Source organism: Sceloporus undulatus, chromosome 3 (assembly GCF_019175285.1).
Source record: "Sceloporus undulatus isolate JIND9_A2432 ecotype Alabama chromosome 3, SceUnd_v1.1, whole genome shotgun sequence".
NCBI lineage: Eukaryota > Metazoa > Chordata > Lepidosauria > Squamata > Phrynosomatidae > Sceloporus > Sceloporus undulatus.
The window spans coordinates 149,647,099-149,670,985 of NC_056524.1; the positions used below are offsets into that span (position 1 = coordinate 149,647,099).

General features: G+C 42.4%; 1 protein-coding gene across 1 annotated transcript in view; it reads right to left on the minus strand.

The window, feature by feature from the left end:
* The window catches only part of CAMK2G (calcium/calmodulin dependent protein kinase II gamma), a 254,090-nt gene that overhangs the window by 155,500 nt on the left and 74,703 nt on the right, over positions 1 to 23,887 (minus strand). Inside the window, exon 2 of the mRNA XM_042458442.1 lies at positions 21,456 to 21,550. Coding sequence (XP_042314376.1) covers positions 21,456 to 21,550 — 95 coding nt within the window. The remainder of the gene's footprint in view (positions 1 to 21,455; positions 21,551 to 23,887) is intronic.

The window sequence follows — 23,887 nt, forward strand, 5'->3', positions numbered from 1 at the left end:
CAGCAGAGAGGCAAAGGAAACACTCAGAGTATGCAAAGCACCCATGACCAAAGCAGATACCAATCAACAGCAATTAAATATGCAAACTGCTGCAAATTTTATTCACTCCTTTTTTTGCAAGTGCATACCATTTGCAGCAGACATCCCATCAATGCAAAATTCAACACAGAGAACACTGTAACCATACAACTGGCAGGAAACCAGAGAAAGTATCGAGGAGTTATTGGAGAGGGAGGCAGAGCTTCAAGAACCAACACATCGCTTCCTCAGGAACATTGGTGTTAATGACAAGCCAACTGCTAGAAAGAGAAATTAACTACTAGAATCTCTAATACAATTTCTAGGGAAAGTCTTCTCTGGCAACAACCACTTGAGCAGTTGCAGTTACTGTTGTTGTTGTCCTATCATGGGGTTTTCTTGGCAAGTGTCTTCAGAGAGGGTTTGCCATTGCCATCCTCTGAGGCTAAGAGAGTGTGACTTGTCCGAGGCTACCCAATGATTTTAGTATGGCCGAGCTGTGATTCAAACCCCTGGTCTCCAGAGTCATACTCCAAAGCTCAAACCACTACACTATGCCAGCTCTTAAACAGTGATGGAAATTAAATACATCCAAGGCAAATCAAGGGAGGAGGGAGTTCCTATCCCATTCTCTCCCCGCTCTGCCAAAGATCCACACAAAATAGGTCAAGCATGCAGCTTTAGCACTGTATAAAAGATGCAACACAAGGACACTGGTTAACAATCTTATGATCAGACCACTTCATGTTAACAGGCAGTAAACATCTGAATATTTTTTATTATTTACTGTTATGTTTTACACTCTTCAATAGGTTCCTGGGGTAGCATAGAGAAAAACAAACTAAGGCACTAAAGCACATCATAAAATAAGAAGAACAACATAAGACTTGCATGTCTAGACTACAGTGTAGTAAACAAATTGGGTCCAGGCTATATGCAGGAATGTATACTCCCCTGTACTTTTGCTCAGGCTCTGAGGATTTTGTAAGAGGCCATCCTCTTCATCCTGCTACCTTCAGAGGCATATTTGGTAGGCAAGCAAGAGAGGACCTTCGCGGGGCTCCTTCCAACTTGTGAAACTCCCTATAAAACAGTGGTCCCCAAACTGTGCCCTTTAAGAGATTTTGGAATTCAGCTCCCAGAAGCCTCAGCAATGTTGGGCAATAGTCTGGGATTCTGGGAGCTGAAGACCAAATTCCCTTAAAGAGCACAGTTTGGGGACCACTGCTATAAAAGATGGCTTGCATTGCTCCCACCTGTCATCCTTCTTCCAGCAGCTAAAGGCCTTTCGGGTGGTATTTTGCCAACAGACTGGTTGATGAGGAAGACATTTTTAACAGGCAGCTACTGTACTTGTTTCTACTGATGTGCTTTTAAATTGTTTTTAATTCAACTGTCTTTTTAATATTATAATTTAACTGTGTCCTAACATGACTTCTCTGTTTTTATTTGTATCTGTTCTTGGTAACAACAGTCTTATTATAAGCTTCCTTGAGTCCCAGTTTTAGGAGCAAGGTGGAATATAAATCAAATAAATAAATGTCATCAGTAGAATTAAAAACAAAATCCCAAACAACACAAAAGCAGTTTACAGATAATAAAAAGCCAGGGCAATTAGAAAGGGCTTTGCCTGGTACCTCAAGGCACCTGCCAAACAACACTCCCGGAGAGCGTTCCACAATCAAAATGCCACCAGAGTGCAGGTCCTTTCCCCGGCTGCCACCTGCAACACCTCAGATGGCAGAGGGCAGCTGAAGAATATCCAGTTCTAAAGACAAACCATAAGAAGGACCATGGCTCCTCAGAAGTATCAAGGAGACCACTGCTGAATTACATGGATCTTTGGCTAGTCAAACAGAGCGCTTCACCTGACCTTATGGCAACTGCTTTTCAGGTTACAAAATGGGCCCAAATTTAGCATCATTCCTCATCCCGACAGGTCAGTGTCATCTAATTAATACATCAAAAGGTCATGTGGTAAAATTCCACTTACAAGACTGGCACTTTAGTAAGCTAGGCACACTCAAATGTATACTCATGTTGTCGTGTTGAGCTGGCATCCAATCAGCATTACTACATGGTCAGATGGGACAGATACCCATCTCAACACGCTTGAGAAATGCAGCACTTCTACTGTTCTATGATTAGTGGAAGTCACCCAATTAAATGGAAACAGAAGGGTGCAACTCTAGCCCTCATCACAATGTGCCTCAAATATCTGAGGGCACTAGGCGTCTAATTCTGCCTCCTCTTATGCACCACCTATAGTACCAGAAATGGTATATTAAGGATTCAACCTAAGAACTTTAGTAACTATTGAATAACTATCTTTCACATATTCACCACCAGACATAAAAGAGCACACCTCTGAGAAGGGGGAGGGGAGGAGAGAAGAAACTGATGGGAAGCCAATTTGCAGTTTTGAATTTGAACATGGGAAGAGACAGAAAGAGCTGAGAACTGCTGCACCATCTTGGGATCTGACAACTGTCTGGGAATCTGATGCATGGTCAGCAAATCTGTTGTCTGCTGTAGAAGTGAGTGTGTCTCACCAATTCCGCCCTACTTATGCATTTGTACGTAAAGCAAATACATCAAAGAGAGGGTACATTTCCAGGCTTTTTTCATAAGTAACATATAAGATTCTGCGTCACTAATCTGCAACATAGTGCCACTGAGAAATGGAAAGTGTGTAATAAATCTGCTATAAGACAACTTATAACTGAGTGTATTATCTCAGATTTCATAGTGCACATATTGACGCTGCAAAACTCTGTGCAAGCCTCTGTAGTGATCATATCTATACTTTTTGTGGGTTTTTCGGACTATGTGGCCATGTTCTAGCAGAGTTTCTTTCTGAAGTTTCGCCAGCATCTGTGGCTGGCATCTTCAGAGAATGCTTTGCCTGGAAAAATTGGGTGTATATATACTGTGTGAGCCTGGGAATGCAGGAGTGATTTGCATGTGTATTGTTCTGTGTTGATGGCTGGCCTCAGCCTGGGAGGCTAATGCAAACGAGGATTAATGTCTGCTAATTGGTGATCATTATCTGCTGGGAAAGCCCCTGACTCTGAATGGTTTCCCAGGCTGAGGCCAGCCATCAACACAGAACAATACACATGGCAAATCACTCCTGCATTCCAGGCTCACACAGTTATATTACGACCCAGTTTTTCCATTCTCTGAACAGATGCTGGCAAAACATCAGAAAGAAACTCTGCTAGAACATGGCCACATAGCCCGAAAAACTCTCAAAAAACTATGGATGCCGGCCATGAAAGCCTTAGACTTTACATATCTATACTGTCTCTCTTTAGAGCTAGTCCTTCTGCATGGTTTACATTAAAAACTTATCTGACTCAACAAAACACTTTCAGGCTAACTCAAAATACAAATAGGCCTTTTCTAGGTAGGTTTTATCTGCTGCCTTGATTTATCCCTAGTTACAACTTTGTGTAGAAAAGTGTACTTTGTAAACCAAAAAAATCAATAGATATAACAGCAGTTTCTATGGCAAGACATAGCAGCTCTAGGGAGCACCACTATGAAAGGAGAAACTTCAGTGCAGCAGACATGCAAATCACAGCTGGCACATGAGATTCTTTCCACAGCAGAGCAATCTTGAAGAAAAGTCAGAAGGGGGTAGGTGTGAACTAGTATTACATACTCAAACTACAGGGTTTAATAAATTAATATCTAGAAGTGGCTACCAAGCCTACCAAGAGATCTCTACTGCATAGGAGGGCCCAAAGTTGGATCACTTTGTTATACTGGCATAACCCTAAAGGAATAACTGAAAGCCCGGCTCCAAAAATTCATTGACCATGTCAAGTGACCCTTTTCTGTCTGATGAACCTAATATTCCCATACTGTCCCCCCAAGCTTGGCACAAAACGGGATAATCTACAAATTTATGTCATATTCTGGCAATACTTAGACAATTCTGGAGCTAAGTAGGCTGTCTGAAACACCAAGTTCCAAGGCCAGTCAAGATCTGTGCAACTTTGCTGAAAGCTATAAATTTTGGTGAAAGAACATCTAATTCTTTGGTAAAGTATGCAATTTTCTACAGCTCTATGTGTCCTCCAGAGATGAAGCATCCTCAGTTAGATTTCCTTGATAGTAGAATGCTGTTTTAAAAATGAGTTAATAAGGAGTTTCACACAGAATTTTGTTTAACAAAGGCTTCTGTGAATTCTATTTTCCTAGAACGTTCTTCTTGAGAGGCACCACCTTCTTCTAGTCAAAGACAGACCTATAAAGCATAGCGCAAATAATTCCAGACCACATACTCAACTACTTGGTATCTGAGTCCCATGCAAAACAAATCTAGAACTGGCTTTAGAAGCTTCTCTCCCCACTTTCTCATCCGGTCATGACTGAAGCAATGCTATCACTACCACACATAAGGTTCTGGTTAGTCCCAACTCGCCTTGGATGTACTCACTACCAAGTGCTTGCTCATGAGATTTTAGCACCTCACACAGAGCATTCCTGGCCTCCCATTACATTATTTCTTATAAATGGTGCAGGGAGGAGGAGAGATAATATGAGAGGGTTAGGGACCATTCATGGTGTGAAGTCCATTTCAAGGGCACAGGCCTCTAGGTTTCATCACAGTGATGTCAGCACCTCTAATCAGGTTCTTAGTGTCCACATCCAACCTATGGGCTGGATTAACTTTGTGAGTATCCAGAAGCCATACAGGAAATCTGTTGATTCCCAGTTACTCCCAGACTGAATTGGAAAGATACTTCTTTACACCTATCTGTACAGGAAGGGAAGCTAACCGAAGGACTGCCTGCATTTTCCCTTCCATCAATACATTTAGAATGAATTAGCCCCTAACGTAGAAATTTAAGATTTGTGAAGCACTCACAATGTGATGCATTTTAATCCTCTTTCCTTAGCTACCGCTGCTGGTATAGGTAATCCGAGACTTGACATGATCACAGACAGGACAGACAAACAGCAGGCTGAAATCTTGCCTGCCACAGCACATTTATAAAATATACAGCGTAAACCGAGAGGCAGCTCAGGCAGCTTGTAAGCCAGGCTGACCCTGCTTGCCCACGCACTGCACTCCTCACAGGGAGAGCACCAATTTCTCTCTGTGAGGGATCACAACAAAGCAGCTCCCAGACTGGGTTCTCTGCAAATGTCATTCCCAACACTTTTGAAACACAGATTTTGACAAATATTTCCTGCAAGGGGCAGAGATCCTTCACATAATCTCTTTTGTTTCAGTGATCCCTTTAAAGTCAATTTACTCCAACAATATATATTCTATCACTACAGTGTGCACTGTCTTGCAATATTGGTCATAAGCTGGCCATCACAAAAAACAAAACACACACACACAAAAACAAGTGAAAGCGCCCAGGCAAATGCCAGCTGGCACAAGGGGAAGGATGCAGGTTATGACATCAACTTACTCCTTCCCCCCCCCCCTTCCATAAACAGTACACACACCCCCCCCCCACCCAAATTGATACCATGACCAGGATTAAGGTGAGGCCCACCCCCCCCCCCCCCCAAAAAAAAAACCCCACCCTAAAGCACAGGACTCCCACCATCATCTTTAAATAAAGAAAAAGGCTGACCAATGAAGTTCTGCAATGACTGCTACCTATTGAACCATATCCTGGTTGCCAATGAACCAACAAGACCAAAGACACACAAATCAAGAAACTGTGTTGTGTTATTCCTTTTTTTAGCCCCTTGAAACACTTATCTATACCTATTCTGACAGTTTTAATTATATACTGCAGAATGAAAGAAGATGAGGAAGCAGGAGGAAAAAGCAACTCTCTCTCTCTCTCTCTCGTTCATGCATGCACACACACAAACAGAGGGACTGAGCATTTGTGATAAATAAACTACTGCCCTCCACTCATTCTTGGAATCAAAACTTTCTCTAGGACAAAGCACTGGTCAGTACGCAAACTTGTGGATAAATTGCTGGGGACACACAGACACACATTTGCCATATTAAGACAAGCTTCTGTTAGAGAGTTCAGGCCACCAGCGTGCTTCAGGCTTTAGCTAATTTGTTCTGCGGGTTCTCGTTTTTCATGACAGACCTCTTGCTCAAGCTGCAGTGCAGCACAATGTCCTCTGCATCCAATTCAGTCTTGCAAGCTGAGGTGGGTGGCTGGGTGGGTGGGAGAGAGGGAAGGTAAGTACAAGTCTCTACCATATTCAGGTCTACAACAGACCAATCTCATCTGCATGATGCAGAAACAAAACCGCTGTGAAGGGGGGGAAGAAGGGGGGGAAGGGGAAAGGGGGGGGGGACAGCTTCAAAAATTTCCTCCCCAAATCAAAGCGCTGCAGGTTAGAATCATAGAATCGTAGAGCTGGAAGAGACCACAAGGACCATCCAGTCCAACCCCCTGCCATGCAGGAAATCTCAATCAAAGCATCCCCGACAGATGGCCATCCAGCCTCTGCTTAAAGACCTCCAAAGAAGGAGACTCCACCACACTCCAAGGGAGTGTGATCCACTGTCGAACAGCCCTTACTGTCAGGAAGTTCCTCCTAATTTTGAGGTGGAATCTCTTTCCTGGAGCTTGCATCCATTGTTCCAGGTCTTGTTCTCTGGAGCAGCAGAAAACAAGCTTGTTCCCTCCTCAATATGACATCTCTTCAAATATTTAAACAGGGCTATCATATCACCTCTTAACCTTCTTTTCTCCAGACTAAACATCCCCAGATCTTTAAGTCGTTCCTCATGAGGCATGATTTCCAGACCCTTCACCATTTTAGTCTCTCTCCTTTGGATACGCTCCAGTTTCTCAATGTCCTTTTTGAATTGTGGTGCCCAGAACTGGACACAGTATTCCAGGTGGTGCCTGACCAAAGCAGAATATAGTGGCACTATTACTTCCCTTGATCTAGACACTATACGTTTATTGATGCACCCTAAAATTGCATTGGACTTTTTAGCTGCCGCATCACACTGTTGACTCATGTTCAACTTGTGGTCTACTTGGACTCCCAGATCCCTTTCACATGTAGTCTCGTTCAGCCAGGTGTCCCCCACCCTATATTTGTGCATTTTATTTTTCCGCCCTAAGTGCAGTACCTTACATTTCTCCGTGTTTAATTTCATTTTGTTAACTTTGGCTCAGCTTTCCAGTCTATTCAGGTCATTTTGAATTTTGATCCTTTCCTCTGGAGTATTAGCTATTCCTCCTAATTTGGTGTCATCTGCACATTTAATGAGTATGCCCCCAATTCTTTCATACAAATCACTGATAAAGATGTTGAATAGCACTGGGCCCAGGACAGAGCCCTGTGGGACCTCACTGGTCACTTCTCTCCAGGATGAAAAGGAGCCATTGCTGAGCACCCTTTGGGTTCGGCCAGTCAACCAATTACAAATCCATGTAATAGTTACTTTGTCTAGCCCACATTTTACAAGCTTGTTTGCAAGAATGTCATGGGAAACCTTGTCAAAGGCCTTACTGAAATCAAGATATACTATAGCCACAGCATTCCCTTCATCTACTAAGCTGGTAATTTTATCAAAGAAAGAGATCAGATTTGTCTGGCATGACTTGTTTCTCTGAAATCCATGGCGGGATACAAACCGCCATATAGTACGTCTTCTATACGTACTAGGGTTAGGAAGGGGCGGTGCTTCCGCACCCCCCTAACCCTAGTACGTATAGAATACGTACAACATGGCGGCACCCCTTTCACATGGGGGCCGCCATGTTTACGTACTGGACACATAGCGTCCAGATGTGTCGCGGCGCCTATGACGTCGCGAATGCGCCAGCGGCGCCTCGCGATGTCATAAAGGCGCCGCAGAAAGAAGCTCCGAAATGGAGCTTTCTTTTTTGCTCCGCGCGGGAGCCGCGCGGTTTGGCTGCTGCAGCTCCCGCGCAGAGCAAATGGTGCCGGCGGGAGACCACCGCAAAGCGGCGGTCTGTATCCCGCCCAAGTTGACTTTTTGTGATTATGGAATTGCCATCTAGATGTTCACAGACTCTCTGTTTAATTATCTGCTCTAGAATCTTTCCTGGTATTGATGTCAGACTAACTGGACGATAATTGTTAGGATCCTCTCTTTTTCCCTTTTTGCAGATGGGGACAATGTTTGCTCTCCTCCAGTCTGCTGGGACTTCTCTGTTCTCCAGGAGTTTTCAAAGATTATTGCCAATGGCTCCGATATTACATTTGCCAGTTCTTTTAATACCCTTGGATATAATTCATCTGGTCCTGGAAATTTAAATTCATTTAGATTAACAAGGTATTCTTGTACTATCTCTTTACTTATTCTGTGCTGAAATTCCACTATTCTGTCCTCTGCTCCATTATCCTCAGGTTGAGCACCCTTTTCCTTTTCTGAGAACACTGAGGCAAAGAAGGTGTTGAGTATTTCTGTCTTTTCACTGTCTCCTGTTAGCATTTTGCCATCTTCTGCCGCAGTGGCCCTACCGTTTCCTTTTTCTTCCTTTTGCTGCAGACGTAACAAAAAAAAACCCCTTTTTAATGTTTTTAACCTCTCTAGCAAGCCTGAGTTCATTCTGCGCTTTAGCTTTTCTGACTTTACCCCTACACATGCTAGCTATTTCTTTGAATTCCTTTTTCTTGATTTCCCCCTTTTTCCATTTCTTATACATGTTCTGTTTAAACCTTAGCTCAGTTGAAAGTTTCTTAGGCCTGTTACAGACTGCCAAAATAAAGTTGCATTGGGTCTCTTTGGAGGTATGCTGTTTAAATGATGCATGCACCCTAAGAATCCGGAAGCTACACCAAAGCTGCACTCCAGTGCTTAAGAATGGAGTGTGGCTTTGGCACGACCTCCGGACTCTTAGGACCCATGCATCATTTAAATAGCATACCTCCAAAGAGACACGAAGCAGCTTTATTTTGGCAGTCTGTAACAGGCCTTAGTCATCAATCCTGGTTTCTTGAGACACCTCCCATTATTCTTTCTCACTGGAACTGTTTGAAATTGTGCCTTCAGTATCTCCCTTTTGAGAAACTCCCATCTGTTCTGAACTCTCTTCTCTTTTAGTATTCCTGACCATGGGATCATCCCCAGTATTTCTCTAAGTTCACTAAAATCAGCTCTAAATTCTGATTATGCCTGGCTTCTCCTTTCCACTGTATAACAAACTCCAGGAGAACATGATCAGTTCCACCTAAGAATCCCACCACTTGCACCCCATTAACCAAGTCATCCTTGTTGCTTAGGATCAGATCTAAAATAGCTGTCCCCCTTGTTGCCTCTTCCACCTTTTGGAAAATGAAATTATCTTCGAGGCAAGTGAGGAATTTGCTAGATGTTGAGGATTTTGCTGAGTTTGAGTTCCAGCAAATATCAGGATAGTTGAAGTCACCCATCACTACTACATCTCTCCTTTCTGAGTGTGTAGTCATCTGTTCTAGAAAGGCATCATCCAATTCCTCCATCTCACTTGGGGGTGTGTAGTAGATTCCCACAATACCATCCTTGTTGTTTCCCTCCCCTTTAATTTTTATCCAGATGCTCTCCACCTGGCTTCCAGTACTGATGTCCTGGATCTCTTCACTGGTGTAAATATCTCTGACATATAGTGCTATTCCTCCTCTCCTGTTTGGCCGATTTCTCTTAAAAAGGTTATACCCCTCTATTTCTACATTCCAGTTCCGAGACTCATCCCATCAGGTTTCAGCGATGCCTATTATATCATATTTGCTTTGTTGTACTAGGAGTTCGAGTTCATCTTGCTCATTTCCCATGCTCTGTGCATTAGTGTAGAGACATCGCAGACCATGGGTCCCCTTTATTTGCTGCCTGTGCAAGTTTTTTTGTCTCCCCACTGTTGGGTCCTTGCACTATTTGTCTTGTTTCTTCTATGTCAGTTTGGCTATTTTCTCCAGCCCTTTTGTCTTTCTTGATATTGTCTCCCTCCCCCATGAAATTCAGTTTAAAGCCCTCCTGATCAAATTCTTGAGACTGTTGGCAAAAACATTTCTTCCAACTGGCGTGAGATGCAACCCATCCATTGCAAGAAGTCCCTCCTCATGGAACCGCAGCCCATGATCAAAGAATCCAAATAGTTCTCGGCGGCACCATCTGCTATTTTCCTCTCCCTTCCTGGACTGTGCCCTCCGACTGGCAGAAGAGATGAGATGACAGCTTGTGCATCCATTTCTTTCAGCTTCCTACCAAAAGCTTCATAATCCCTTCTGATGTTCTGAAGGCTGTGTCTTGCAGTATCATTAGTTCCCACATGGACCAAAAGGAAGGGGCATTAGTCAGTAGGCTTGACCAGTCTTGTCAGCCTCTCTGTCACATCACGGAGACAACATACCTCTCGAGATATCTTGTCAGACCTACAAATCACTGCTTCTGTATCCCTCAACAAGGAGTCCCCAGCTACAACCACACACCTCCTCTGAGGCTTAGCAGCGACTGTTCCCTCTGGTATATCTCTCAGGCTCCCCTGCTCTGTCTCTGAAGTCTGTCCATGCTGCTCTTCCTTGTCCTCCTTGATAAGGGAAAGAGCTTCAAATCGATTCTCTAGCTGCAAGCTCCCAGAACAATCCCCTCTTGGCCTACTTCTCTGTGTGACATTCCTCCAGCTGTCTGCCTCCTGTGTATGTGAAGTGACCTCCTCCGCCCCAGCAACTTCCTCTGTGTAGTACTCGTTCAAGACAGAATTTACACATTTGGGAAAAGAAAACTGACATGAATGATGTTGTTTAGTTTAGACCAGACTCTCCTAATGTAGTGCTTCCCAGTTGTGGACTATAACACCTGTTGAGCATGGTCATTGGCCATGCTGACTCTGGATGATGGAAGTTGTCCTCCCAGTGGCTTAAGGAAGACATTTTTTTAGACCTGGAGTTAAATTTTTAGGTACTGGGTTCTGTGCCTCTCTGTGCAGTAGTTTCCTCGCTAGCTAATATTACATGTTGGCACTTCCAGATTCTGTTGCTTCTGGAGCACTGTCTGTGCCTGGAATGTCTATCTTTCTGGGCTTGTGACATTTCCTTTGAGATTTTGATTGTACCTTGATCTACAGTAGAGGAAGCAGGTGAGAAGCAAACCTTGAGTCAGAACCTTGCCTTGTCCTACAAGCTAGCAGCCGGGACATTCCTATAAAGTTATATTCCCAGTAGAAAGATTCAGGGGGTGGCCACAAGACAAGCATAAGCAAACGTTTTCTCTGTCACTTCTCAGCCAGCTGCTTGATTGCTGCTCCCAAGGTGACTGGGTGCAAAGGGAGCAATGACTGAGGTTGGTTGTTTTGATTTTGCAGTAGAACAGTAGATTTAATATGAAGAAATACCGTATGTACTCGACTGTAAGTCGACCTTGTGTATAAGTCAAGGTCAACCTTTGGGGTCAAAAATGTGGATTTTTATATGATTTAAGGGGACAGCCCAGATGAGGAGAGGTTCCAGGGCAATCGCTCACCCTTCCTAGCCTGTCCCCAGCTGGGCTTTCCCCCATGGAGGAAGCTCAGCTGGGGGGAGTCTGGGAGGCATTTGCTCGCTTTTCCCAGTATTTCCCCAACTGGGCTCCCCCCTGCGAAGGCAGCCCAGCTGGGGAGAGGTTTGCTCAAAGGACCCATTACCCCATGTATAAGTCTACCCAGGATTTTGGAGACAATTTCAAGGCAAAAATTTCTCAACTTAGAGTTGAGTATAAATGGTAGGCATAGGGTTGTCTCCTAAGATAAAAGGGGATGGTAGCCCAAGAAAATTTTGGGACTACTGACTTAGGTCTGAAGCACACAGGCCAAAAGATGTAGCTTCTGGCTGCTTTGGGGGTATGGCGTTGAGATGACATACATCCTCAAAGAGGCCAGAAGCCACTCTGAAATCTGGTCCTTTCGACCAGATCAAAAAGCAGCCAATTAAATCCAACTCCTGGTGTCAGCCTGCTCTGCAAGTTCTGTTTTGTCTTTGAGAGTGACAGTGATGGAACGGCTTTTCCTAGTCCTGCTGCCTGGGGATCCTCTGGGTAGAAATGCTGTATGATGGGTTTTCTTCTACTTTACACACTCTCTGATATCATGAACACCTCCCTATCTGACTGGTTTTCATTTTGGCCTCTTATTGCAGTAAGTGAAGGGCTCAGGCTTAATGATACTGATTCCCTAGGCCACCTGGTGAACTCACCAAGGCAAGATTTGAATTAGAAACTTACATTCAATCCACACTGCAGAAATAATCCAGTTTGATACCACTTTAATTGCCTTGGCTCAATGCTAGGGAATTCTGAGAACAGTAGTTTTGTGAGACATTTAGCTTTCTCTATTAGAGCGCTCTGGCGCTACAACAAACTTCAGTTCCCAGAATCCCCTAGCATTGAGCCAGGGCAGTTAAAGTGGTGTAAATCCAGACTATTTCTGCAGTGTGGATGCAGCCTCACTCATTAAATTTACGGCCTTTACCACTATGCAGCAGGTGGTTTGGAGGAGCAGGGGGAATGCTTATTAAATGTTAGGAGCCCACCCTCACTGAACAAAATGTTAGAACAAAAGCAATTTCGCATGATGCTTTCCCACAGTTTCTGTGTGGGTGATAGCCTTTTCTTTACACTTCCAGAAATCAAATTGCATTGAACACAGTTCTACAGATATTTCCAAGATGAATCTATTACTGTATAAGACTCAGAACACGCTAAGTGCCTCCCGCCCCAGTCAGTCTACAAATATATAGCATATTCTTCAGGCGAGACACATAGAGAAGATAGGTGATAGCAGAGGAAAGAGTTTTTCTCTTTCTACTTTGCTTGCATGCAAACACACATTTTGGCCAAACAACTTCATGCCCTGCTTTAATCATCAGACACTCCTCCAAATGAATGTGGTATCCCTGCCCTCCACTAAGTCTGAAACTAGGTGGTTTGCCAAACAATTTGTTCCACATAAAGATTTTGCTAGGTGCTTAACAGCAGGATGTGAATACCTCAATATTCCTTCCTACCTAATTCAATATTTGTTTTATTATTCCATAAAGAGACAAAGTTTTAACAGACTACAAGCTGTCAGTTATGCCCTTTTAAAATATCAGTGCTTTATTTGCTCTCAGGGTTTGGGTTACAATTACTGGGGGAAAAGCTACCACTGACTGCCTAAATGACATCTAATATTGAGCACAACTGCTAGCCCAATGACTTCTGATATTTAGTAATATTGTTAACATATTAAACCAGGGCTAATTAAGAGACCATCCACAGTCTCTGTTCCAAGACTGGTTTGATTCTCTTAGCACCATTTCCCTTTCATAGAGTTTAGCAACACATTTTACCATCAGGCATTTCTTGACAACATAAGGACCTAAATCAAACTGCTAGTCCATTGAGTCAATGGAATTAACTGTACATAAACATTGCCTTACCGTTCAGCATTTGATTCAATAGGTCTACTGTAATTAGGATTAGCAATTGGATTTAGGCCATGGTATCCAAGTGTTCACATATTACAGAGATCAACAACCCTTTCCCTCCACCAAGTAAGAACCAAGGCACAACTGTGAGAATCCCTGGTGTCACCACAGAATAATACTGTCTTGCAATTGTATCTGAGGCTTTACCAACTGCCATTCAGCACATATCCATGTGGCAAAGGACTCTGTTTCCCCCTTGTACCTTCATCTCCATCTTCCCAGCCCAGAAGATCTGGTAGTTCTTAAAGGCTACAGGAGGGAAAAGGAACGACAGTTCTAGAAAAAGCATGCAATCCACAATAGAAGTGCATGCCTCCCTTAAGAAGTACTTAAGGCAGAGCAAAGGGAGAGTTACATGCCTTGGCTGACATAGGCACAACAGTACAGCCACCTTCACCACTACTTCTCCAGTAAAACTGGCTGAAAAGAGGAAGAATAAAAGAATCATTTACCTCTTCACAACTATTCAGGGGGACACAATATTACTGCAATCCACAAACCTAATGAATGCAACACACCCACAGAAGGAGCAACTTCCCAAATAGCAAAGCCCATCAAGAATAGGGCAAGCGATTGCAACCAAAACAAACAGGACAATGCAATGTAAAGGCTAGAAGCTGGAATTCATCAATAAAAACAACTCCTGGTGAGGAGTGGGAGACTGGAGTTACACACAACCTTAATATTCCACAAAAAATGAAAGCCACCCCTAGCCATTATTATCTCAGTCCTCCCCACCCCAAAACTGGGACTTAAGAGATAGTTTTTATTTTAACCAGTGTGTGTGTGTAAAAAACGGAATGGCAACATTCTCAGTGAAAGCCAGCACATTTTTCATTGAAAGCAGAAGTGGAAAGCAAGATTCATTTTCAAATGTAGGTGTGAATAAGGACTCATGAGAGATCATGCTGCTACCTCCCAGGAAGCAACTCTGCTTTATAAAATGTTTGAGAACCACTGTCCTTAATTCTACTCATTTTAGATTTCTGACAATATTTTAAGAAAGAAGTTACAACCACACCAGACCTAAGAAACTTTGGCTATGGGCATCACATTGACAACAGTAAGCAGTATCATAAACAGAAGACAGATAACAACACAGACTTTAAAAGCAGCTGAATGGCCTGTCATTGTCTACTAAGTTATACAACAACAAAAGACATTCTATCACATTAAGCATAGATTCTGCTCTCAAGTCACCCATTGGTTTTAATCTTGAAATCCACAGTTCCAAATCTATGTCAATATTTGGCAGTATGAAGTTCTGGGCTGCTGCAAACTGTATAGTATCAGCTTTGTACATGCTGAGAACCCTTATATAAGAGGCAGACACAGGATTAGAGTGCAGGAAGCAGAGCTGTGGGTATGGGTCCAGCACAAAGTAACAAGCAACCAAGGCAATCTTCCATTCAAACCTCCCGACCCACTGTTACGAAATCACACCATATGACAGTTCTTCACGCCTGCTTTTGCTGACCTCAAGCCAGACACAATTTGGACCAAATGCAAAATTACCACGGTCACAACAGTGACAAAGCAAGCAATTGCTTCCCTCTTTGATGTCCCTGTGGCCTCAAAAAAAATGTCATTTAAAATAGCATTGTATCTTCTGAAGCACATACTAAGGCAGTAGTCGACAACTGTGGCGTTCACATGCTGTAGGACTGCAATTGGCATAATCACTCACCACTGGCGATGCTGACCAAAGTTGGTGGGAATTATAAGCCAAAAACACCTGGAAGACCACAACTGCTCCCCCCCCCCATGCAAATGGATGTAAGCGGGTGATCCACTCTGAACTGACTGTTAACAATTTATAATTAGGGTACTGATATACGATGGAGGGGCACAAGCATGTACTGTAGAACATGGAGCTAAAATATGATGCAGTAAACAGCAGATACGTTAGCAGATATGTCAAGGAAGTAATAGCCAACAAGCTAAATTTATGACTTAGAAGGAATGCTGAACTACTCCCTCTCTGGCAGAAAGGTGGCATATAAATGAAATAAATAAATAGTGAACTACTGTTGTTGTTTTGTCAGAAACTATTCTCATTCATAGGGAAAGTGATTTGGGGCCTCCCTTTTGTAATCTGGTCATCTTATCAAGTGTCACTTTTGCTGCAATACCCTCTGAACCTAATAGTTAAGTCATAGTCTTGATTTGCATGACTGCCCTGCAGCACCACAGAAACTAAACACCTCTTAGGTCACGGAGAGCTATATCTGATCCTACACACTCTGCCAGATTCCATTCATTTCCAGCAGAGGTTCCTTAGACACAAAGTTTCAAGGAGTCTCTCATTACCCTTCTCATCTTTTATTATCCTTCTTTATTCTCCTCCATTTTATAACCAATTGCTGTAAACTTTGTGTCCCATGCACTTATTTTGAAAAATGTAAAACTTAATTAGCTCGCCGTCACAAGAATGTTCCTTTGTCATTGATGCCGTCTGTCAAAGCCATTCTATTCTGGCTGAGTTTTTTCCTTTGCTTTTTTTTTTTCTCATTTCAAACTCATTGGTTTGCCCTCTGCTTAGTTGGCAATTGCTGGTGTCCTGCATTTTGCTGCAGCTCAACAGCTGTTTGGGTACTTAAAATCTTATGTGAGCACGTTATCTGACGATTTGGAAGCCATGACAACTGAGTGACAGATAGTTATTTTCCTGAAGCACTGAAGTTTTTACACTGCTACCCTAGCATGTACATTCCCTTTGAATGGATTTTAACCATTTACTTCCCAGTCAATGTGGAAATTCACACTGGAAGAGATTTGCATATCAAACTTCTAGCACACAATAAAAGGTAAAAGCAAGCCTATTTATTTATTCATTGCCTATCTTAACTACCTCTCAGGATTCTATTCTTAACATATGATGGGACCTAAGCCTAACATGTCACCTATTTATAAGGTGAGGGAAGAAAGCGGGGAGGCATGAAATTCAGGAGTTGGAGCTAGTCCATGGACTTTTGCTCTAATACGCAAATGAAAATGTTAGAGTGTCATAGAATCATAGAGTTGGAAGGGAGAAAATGGGCCATCCAGTCTAAACCCCTTCTCAATACAGGATCCCTAAGAGGTAATTATGCAGCCAATTTGTGAAGATGTTCCAAGAAGGAGACCCCACCACCTTTCTAGGCAATCCATTTCCAAACTTTTCTTACCATCAAGAACCTCCTTCTAATGTTCAATCAAAGCCTACCCTCCTGTAACTTCAAACCACTGGACCTGGTCCTACCCTCGGTGGCAGGTTGCCCCCTCCTTTCTGTGACAGCCCTTGAAGTATTCAAAGGATGAAATCATGTCACCCTGCACTCTTCACTTCACCAAGCTCAACATGCCCACCTCCTTCAACCTTTCCTCACATTTTGTTCTCCATACTTCTTACAATCTTTGTTGTCTTTCTCTGAACCTGCTCCAACTTGTCTATATCCTTCTCAAAATGAGACACTCAGACTCGTAACAGTACTCCAGATGAGGCCTGACAGCACAGAACATAGTGGGACTATTACTACCTTTCACTTGGAAACTATTCATCTATTAATGCAGGCCAAAGTAACATTTGCCTTCTTTGCTACAGCATCACACTGCTGGCTCATGTTCAACTTATGCTTCTATTAATGCAGACTAAAGTAACACTCACCTCTTTTATTCCCACTTGCTACAGCATCACTTTGCTGAGTCATGTTCAATTTATGATCAACAATAATTCCAAAGCCCTTTTTGCATACAGTACTGTTCAACCAAGTACGCCTGTGCATTTGGCTTCTGTGACCTAAATGTAGAATTTTGCATTTACTGAATTTCATTTTATTCATTTCTGCCAAATTTTCTAGTTTATCAAGATCCCTTTTCAGGTAGTCCTGAGTTGACTGGAATACAATTTTCTTATTTTTATTTTCTTTGTATACATAATTTTTTATTTCCTCCCCTTTGAAATGGTGTTAATACTCTGTGTTGCCAAGACTCTTGGTCTTGCTACTAGAAATGCATAAGATTTCACTCTGCCAAACTACTGAACTGCTTTTGTGTGCCTCTTCCAAAGGCTATGGCTCTCCAGGCCGCCAATATTCCTAAAGAGACTTACAAAAATAAAGAAGGCCCCCAATGAACTTTGGCACCATCAAGATTTTCCCAGTTTGCCTGTATAGTGGGAACAGCCCTAAGGGCAGCCAAGAGTATTCCAGCTATATATCAGAGACATTTACTTGAAAGATGCTTCCACAACCCTATCAACCCTGCAGTTCTCCCCATTTCCACAGCTCCTTAGAAGCCCTAGAAATTGCAAAACAAATTTGTATGACAGGCTGGCATCATCTTTATTCATAATGTCCCCTATGCCACACACATTCTATCCTATTCAATTCAAGCCTCCTTTTCACACCACCAGCAATGGAATAACGAAATCCTTTAATGCCAACCCTTGCTCTCCACTCTTTTCAGAGTTATCCTTGGCTCTACAGAGTTTCCCTTTTTAACTTCCATCACTGATTTCTTTGAAGACTCCATTAAAGTTAGACCATGCTGTTCCTCAAATTATCTCTCAATTATGTCACTGCTTTCTATTGCTGCCCTATGGCAAGGACATTATCTTCTTTTCTTTTCAGAATCAATCACCTAAAGCTGAGTTCATATTTCAAGATATTCATTATTATTACAGGATCTTTTCACCACTTTTGGTACATCACTTACAGACATCTGCTATTTCTTCTCTGTTCTTACAAATCTCTAAATAAAACAATGACAGAGAAAGCTGAGAAAGAATAGAAACAGAGTATTTGTTTGGACACTGCGATGTTAAATTATCATCTTATAGATCTTTCAGAGTGCCACTGGAATAGGTTCAAAAACATTCCTAGTCTGCAATAAGAAAATGAGACAGAAAACAGGGGAATCAAATGCACACTACAGCAGCTCTTTCAATGCACACCTCCAGTCACTTTATTCTGATATGGCTTTATTTCCCATTGTCTACGTTCTGCAATGTTTCACTCCTGTAGTAAACATCTATAGTCAACAATCTTTGAATAACTCTTACAAAGGTGTCCATTATCTTCACATTACTGACAGAGAATAAAGAGGAAAGTTACTAGTCTAGAGCCATCAAGTTTACAGTGAAGGTAAGATATGAACTGGGAGACATTCCAGATTAGTCGGAGAAAACCTCAGAAAGTCAGTTTCCATTATTGAAGGATTCGAGGCTTCTACTGCTCAAAATTTAAAAACAAAACAAAACTAGAAAACCCATGTGCTTGTGGGAAAGCAGCACCACTACATCAGAGAAAGGACAACAATAAAAAGGAAAGAAACAGAGAGTAAAATGGATACATTTTACCAAAGGTAGCTCAATTGCACAAACAGAAGATTGCATGCCTTCACCTAGTTACACTGAAACTTGAGGACAGGCAAATTCATCTCTTTTCATTTTACAGAATGATCATGTTACTGGTTTTGAAGTCAAGGCTGGCCATATATATATATATATATATATATATTCTACCTGCCTCTGAAAACACACTCGGTACACACAACTAATTAGAAAAAGCATGCCGAGCAATGGCTCTATATCATACATTTCTTATCATTCACAAAGTATAGTTGCATCAACTTGTCTACCTTATGAGGAATGAGCAGTAGATCTATGATGAATAGTGAAACGTTATGGAGTACACCATTTATGAAGGTACGAGTATCATTTAACTCATTACGTTTTTCACAACATAATTTTATACGAACTTTGTAGGGTCAGTGTTTGATAGTAACAGCTTGTATCCAATATATTGTTTTTAAAAGACTTCAGCACAAGAAAAGAAACTCATGCTTGAATTTGCCTCCAATAGCCCTTCAAAAATTGTATGGTATGTACAGTACTCCTTCGTGACATGGATGGAGGTCTCCATGTCAGATATGTCACAATGTTGAACTTCCTCCATACAATCAGACAAAAATGAAAAAATAAAAACATCATTTCACAATACAAGCAAGGATTAAGGCTCCCATTCAGATACTATTCCACAGCAGACTAAATAAATACATCCAGATACAATTATTGCAGCTTTAATTTTTTTTTTTTGTTGGCAACCAAGAGCCTTGCTCCCAACATATGCGCAAATTTGTACTGAAACATGGCATCTAGATACTGAAAAGTAAACGAACACATAAGTCTAATTTGTATGTCTTAATTCAAGTCTCCAAGGACAGATGAACTACATCTAAGGGTGTTAAAAGAACTGGCAGAAGCAATTACAGAACCACTGGAAACAATCTTTGAGAATTCCTGGAGAACAGGAAAATTCGCAGTAGACTAAAGGAAGGCAGATACTGTCCTCAACTTCAAAAAGGTGAAAAAAAGAGAGGACCCAAACAATTACTATCCAGTAGCCTGACATCAAGCCAAGAAATATTCTGGAGTACATCATTAAACGTACAGTCTGTAAGCACTTAGAAAGGAATGCCATGTTCACTAAAAGTCAATATGGGTTTCTGAAAAGCAATTCATGCCAGACTAATCTTATTTCTTTTTTTCTTTTGGAAAAACATTTCCAGCTTGGTAGAGGAAGGGAATGCTGTAGATGCAGCATATCTTGATTTAAAAATTGCCTTCAACAAGGTGCCCACTGATATTCATGCAAAGAAGTTAGTAAAATGTGGGCTACACAATGCTACTGTTAGGGGGATTTGTAATCGGTTGGCTGACCAAACCCAAAGGGTGCTCATCAATGGTTCTTCTTCATCCTAGAGAGAAGTCACCAGTGGGGTGCCTAGTCCTGGGCCCAGTACTATTCAACATCTTTATAAACGACTTTGATGATAGAATAGGGGACGTGATTATTGAACTTGTAGATGACACCAAATTAGGATAAGAGAGCGAATATCCCCGAGGACAGGATCATAGTTCAAAATGAACTTAAGGGAGTAGAGGACTGGGCCAAAATTGACAAATTGCATTTCAACAGAAAGAAAAACTTGGACAGAAAAAAGGAAATGCAAAGATATAGGATGGATGGCACCTGGCTTGATAACAGTACATGCGAATGGGGTCCTAGTAGACCACAAGCTGAACATGAGTCAACAGTGTGCTATCGCAGCTAAAAAGGTCAATGCAATTTTATCCTGCATCGATAGGAATATAGCATCTAGATAGAGGAAAACAGCAATATCACTCTATTCTACTTTTGTCAGACCCCACCTGGAATACTGTCCAGATCTGGGCAATAGAATTCAAGAGAGATATTGACAAGCTGGAACATGTCCTGAGGAGGGTGACCAAAATGATGAAAGGTCTGGAAACCATGCCCTATGGGATTGCTGGGTATGTTTAGCCTGAAGAAGAGGATGTTAAGGGGTGATATGAAACATTTAAATGTTTGAAGGGATGTCATATTGAAGAGGGAGCAAGCTTCTTTTCTGCTGCCCTAGAGACTAGGACAATTAAACATTAGGAAGAGCTTCCTAACAGTAAGAGCTGTTTGACAGTGGAACATGCTGCCTTGGAGTGGTGCAGTCTTCTTCTTTGGATCTTTTTGGCTGGATAGCCATCTGTCAGGTATATTTTGTGTATTCCCACATGACAGGAGGTTGGACTGGATGGCCTTTGTGGTCTATTCCAACTCTATGATTTTATGATCTCCAGGGGCACTTCTAACTCAATCCCTTATATGATTACTCAGAAGCATAACACACAGAGTTCATTCAAGTTATTTCCAAGATAAGGACATATATAGATTTTTTAGTAAATACTTTTAAAAAGGCAAAAAAACAAGAAACCTAGCACCAAACCACTAGGAGATACTATCGAGGAAAGTAGTGCAATACTCCAAAGGCTAATACCTAGGGGTTTTTTTATCCAGAAAACGATTATTTTAACTTCGAAGCAGCACAGCAACAACAAAAACAAAACAACCTGAAGTACTGACACGGAGAAAATCACAGTTGTTGCTTGTCATATCATTTGAAATAAAGAACTTTAAAATCAGCTCCTCATGGTGGCCCTGTATGGGAAGCTGATCAAAAACCAGCATTCAGGCAGTTACCTCTGGCTGACAGCTTCTTGGTATTGATGATCTTTGCAGCATACTCTTGGGATGAGGATTTCTTCACACAGCGACGGACTACTGAAAAAGCTCCCCTGGAACAAAAAAGGAAAGGCTGAATCTGTGACACCAAGTTAAGAATGCAACTTAAATCAATAACTATATCCAAATTGAGGGTAAGGCAAGGGGAGGGGGGAAATCTTATTTCACATGAAAGGATAACTAGGATAGATGTGTGTATTGACATGTTTTGGCTCCCTAAAAGGTGGAAAATTCATTACTGTTATAAAACGAATAGTTCTTTTGTGCTCTAGACCTTGCTGCAAACTCACCGCAACACCCAGAACTAGCAGTAATGTCTGCAAAAGGGGAATGGAAACTTTTATTTAATATGAAGACAAAGGTGACAGTCTGGTTTATGTTTACTTATCTTTTTTTGTCGGTACAGTGGTGCCTCGGGTTACGAAATTAATTCGTTCCGCGGCCGCTTTCGTAACCCGAAAAACCTTCTTAAGCCGAAATGCCATAGGCGCTAATGGGGGAAAAGCCGCGGCTCTGCCGCGGCTCCATTTAAAATAGCGCCGGAGTTTTTTCGTAACCCGAAAAAACTTTCGTAACCCGAAACAATAAATCCCTATGGGATTTTTTCGTATCCCGAAAAATTCGTAACCTGGGTATTTCGTATCCCGAGGTACCACTGTATAAGTTTAGAAAGGTAATAGCAAAAAAGAGGAAAGAGAGGAATGGGTAGGATTGCTAGCAAAATTGACAAGAAAGGCAAAGGACCAGATACAAGACAAGAGCTCCCAAGGGTGAGAGTGAGGGTACTATAAGTGCATAAGAGGCATTCCAAATTACTGGTTATTAATCTGTTGCTTACTTTGTTTTTACTGTATACTAATTAATATTATTTTAGAGAGATTTTAATCACGTAATGTTGTTGTTTTAGATTGTATGCTGCTTGGCAGGTTTTTATTCTCTCCCTCCTCCCCTTATTTTATTTGACCCTTACTATGTAAACTTTACAGCGCTCTATAAATAAATGTTAATCATAATTAAATGCAACAAGGAAAAGCGTTAGAGCGGGCAATAGGTCCCCTATATACCTAACACACTAAAGGCAGCCTATCTGGATCCTGGAGGTTCGTGCCTATAGTGGGAAGCAAAAACGCAACAAGGATGACCAGGCCTGGGAAGGGAGAGAGAAAAAAATAAATCTCTTCCACCTTCCTATCTTTAAGTGAGACAAAAGGCAACTCCCAGGAAGAGATGGGGAAGATGGTGATCACCCCTTGAGCTGAAGGAGCAGCTCAAAATATGAGGATGGGGGGAGTGAAAGAGAGAGAGAGAGAGAGAGAGAAAGAGAGAGAGATGCAGCAGCAGCAGCACCCACAGACTGGTGCAAGAAAGGAGGAGGAATCAAACGCAGCAGTACCTGGGATGCATGTGTTTAAGCCTCCCTCCCTCCCTTCCTTTCTGGATCTTGATGGACCTCTTTGGCAGAAGAGTGAGGGAAGAACCTAAGGAGATGCCTTGATCAAGAGAAGCATCAGCCAAGGGAACCTCCCTGGATGCTTGAGAAATGCAGCAATGTTGCAGTGCTGAATGGAGGAAGAGTGTTGTCAGGCTGCAGCCAGACAGAGAGGCAAGGAGGTATTCGTATTGGGATAACGCCCAGAAGGCTGAGAGCCCATGCAGACAGGCCAAAATAAAGCTGCTTCGGGTCACTTTGGAGGTATGCTGTTTAAATGCTGCATGCGTCCCTAAGAGGCCAAAAGCCGCGCCAAAGCCATGCTCCAGGTCTAAGGACCGGAACGCAGCTTTGGCGCAGCTTCTGGCCGCTTAAGATGTGTGTGTCATTTAAACAGCATACCTCCAAAGTGACCCGAAGCAGCTTTATTTTGGCCTGTGTGTACGGACCCTGAGTCTGCACTGCAGGGTTAACCCAGTTTGAGACCAATGTTGTCTCCACGCGGTGGCATTCTGGGAAGGGGAGTGTGTTGTGGCCCCAGGGCCACAACACACTCCCCTTTCCAGAATGCCACCGCATGGAGACAACATTGGTCTCAAACTGAATTAACTCTGCAGTGTGGACACAGCCAGCAGCCTTCCCAGACTATTCCCCCTTTGCAACATACTTTCTTCACAGCTCAGCGAAGGAAGTCTGTCGCTTTTCCTTTCCCTCAACAAGGCGTCTCAGGTCCCAAACCACACTGCAGAAATAATCCAATTTGAGACCGCATTAACTGCCCTGACTGAGTGCGAGGGGAATTGTGAAGACCGTAGTGTTTGTGAGACATTTCGCTTTCTCTCTCAGGTGCCACAACGTCCTACAATCCCCAGGATTCCCTAGCACCAAGCCAGGGCCGCTAAAGCGGTCTCAAACTGGATTATTTCTCCAGTGTGGACCTAGGTTTAAGTGGCTGGACTTC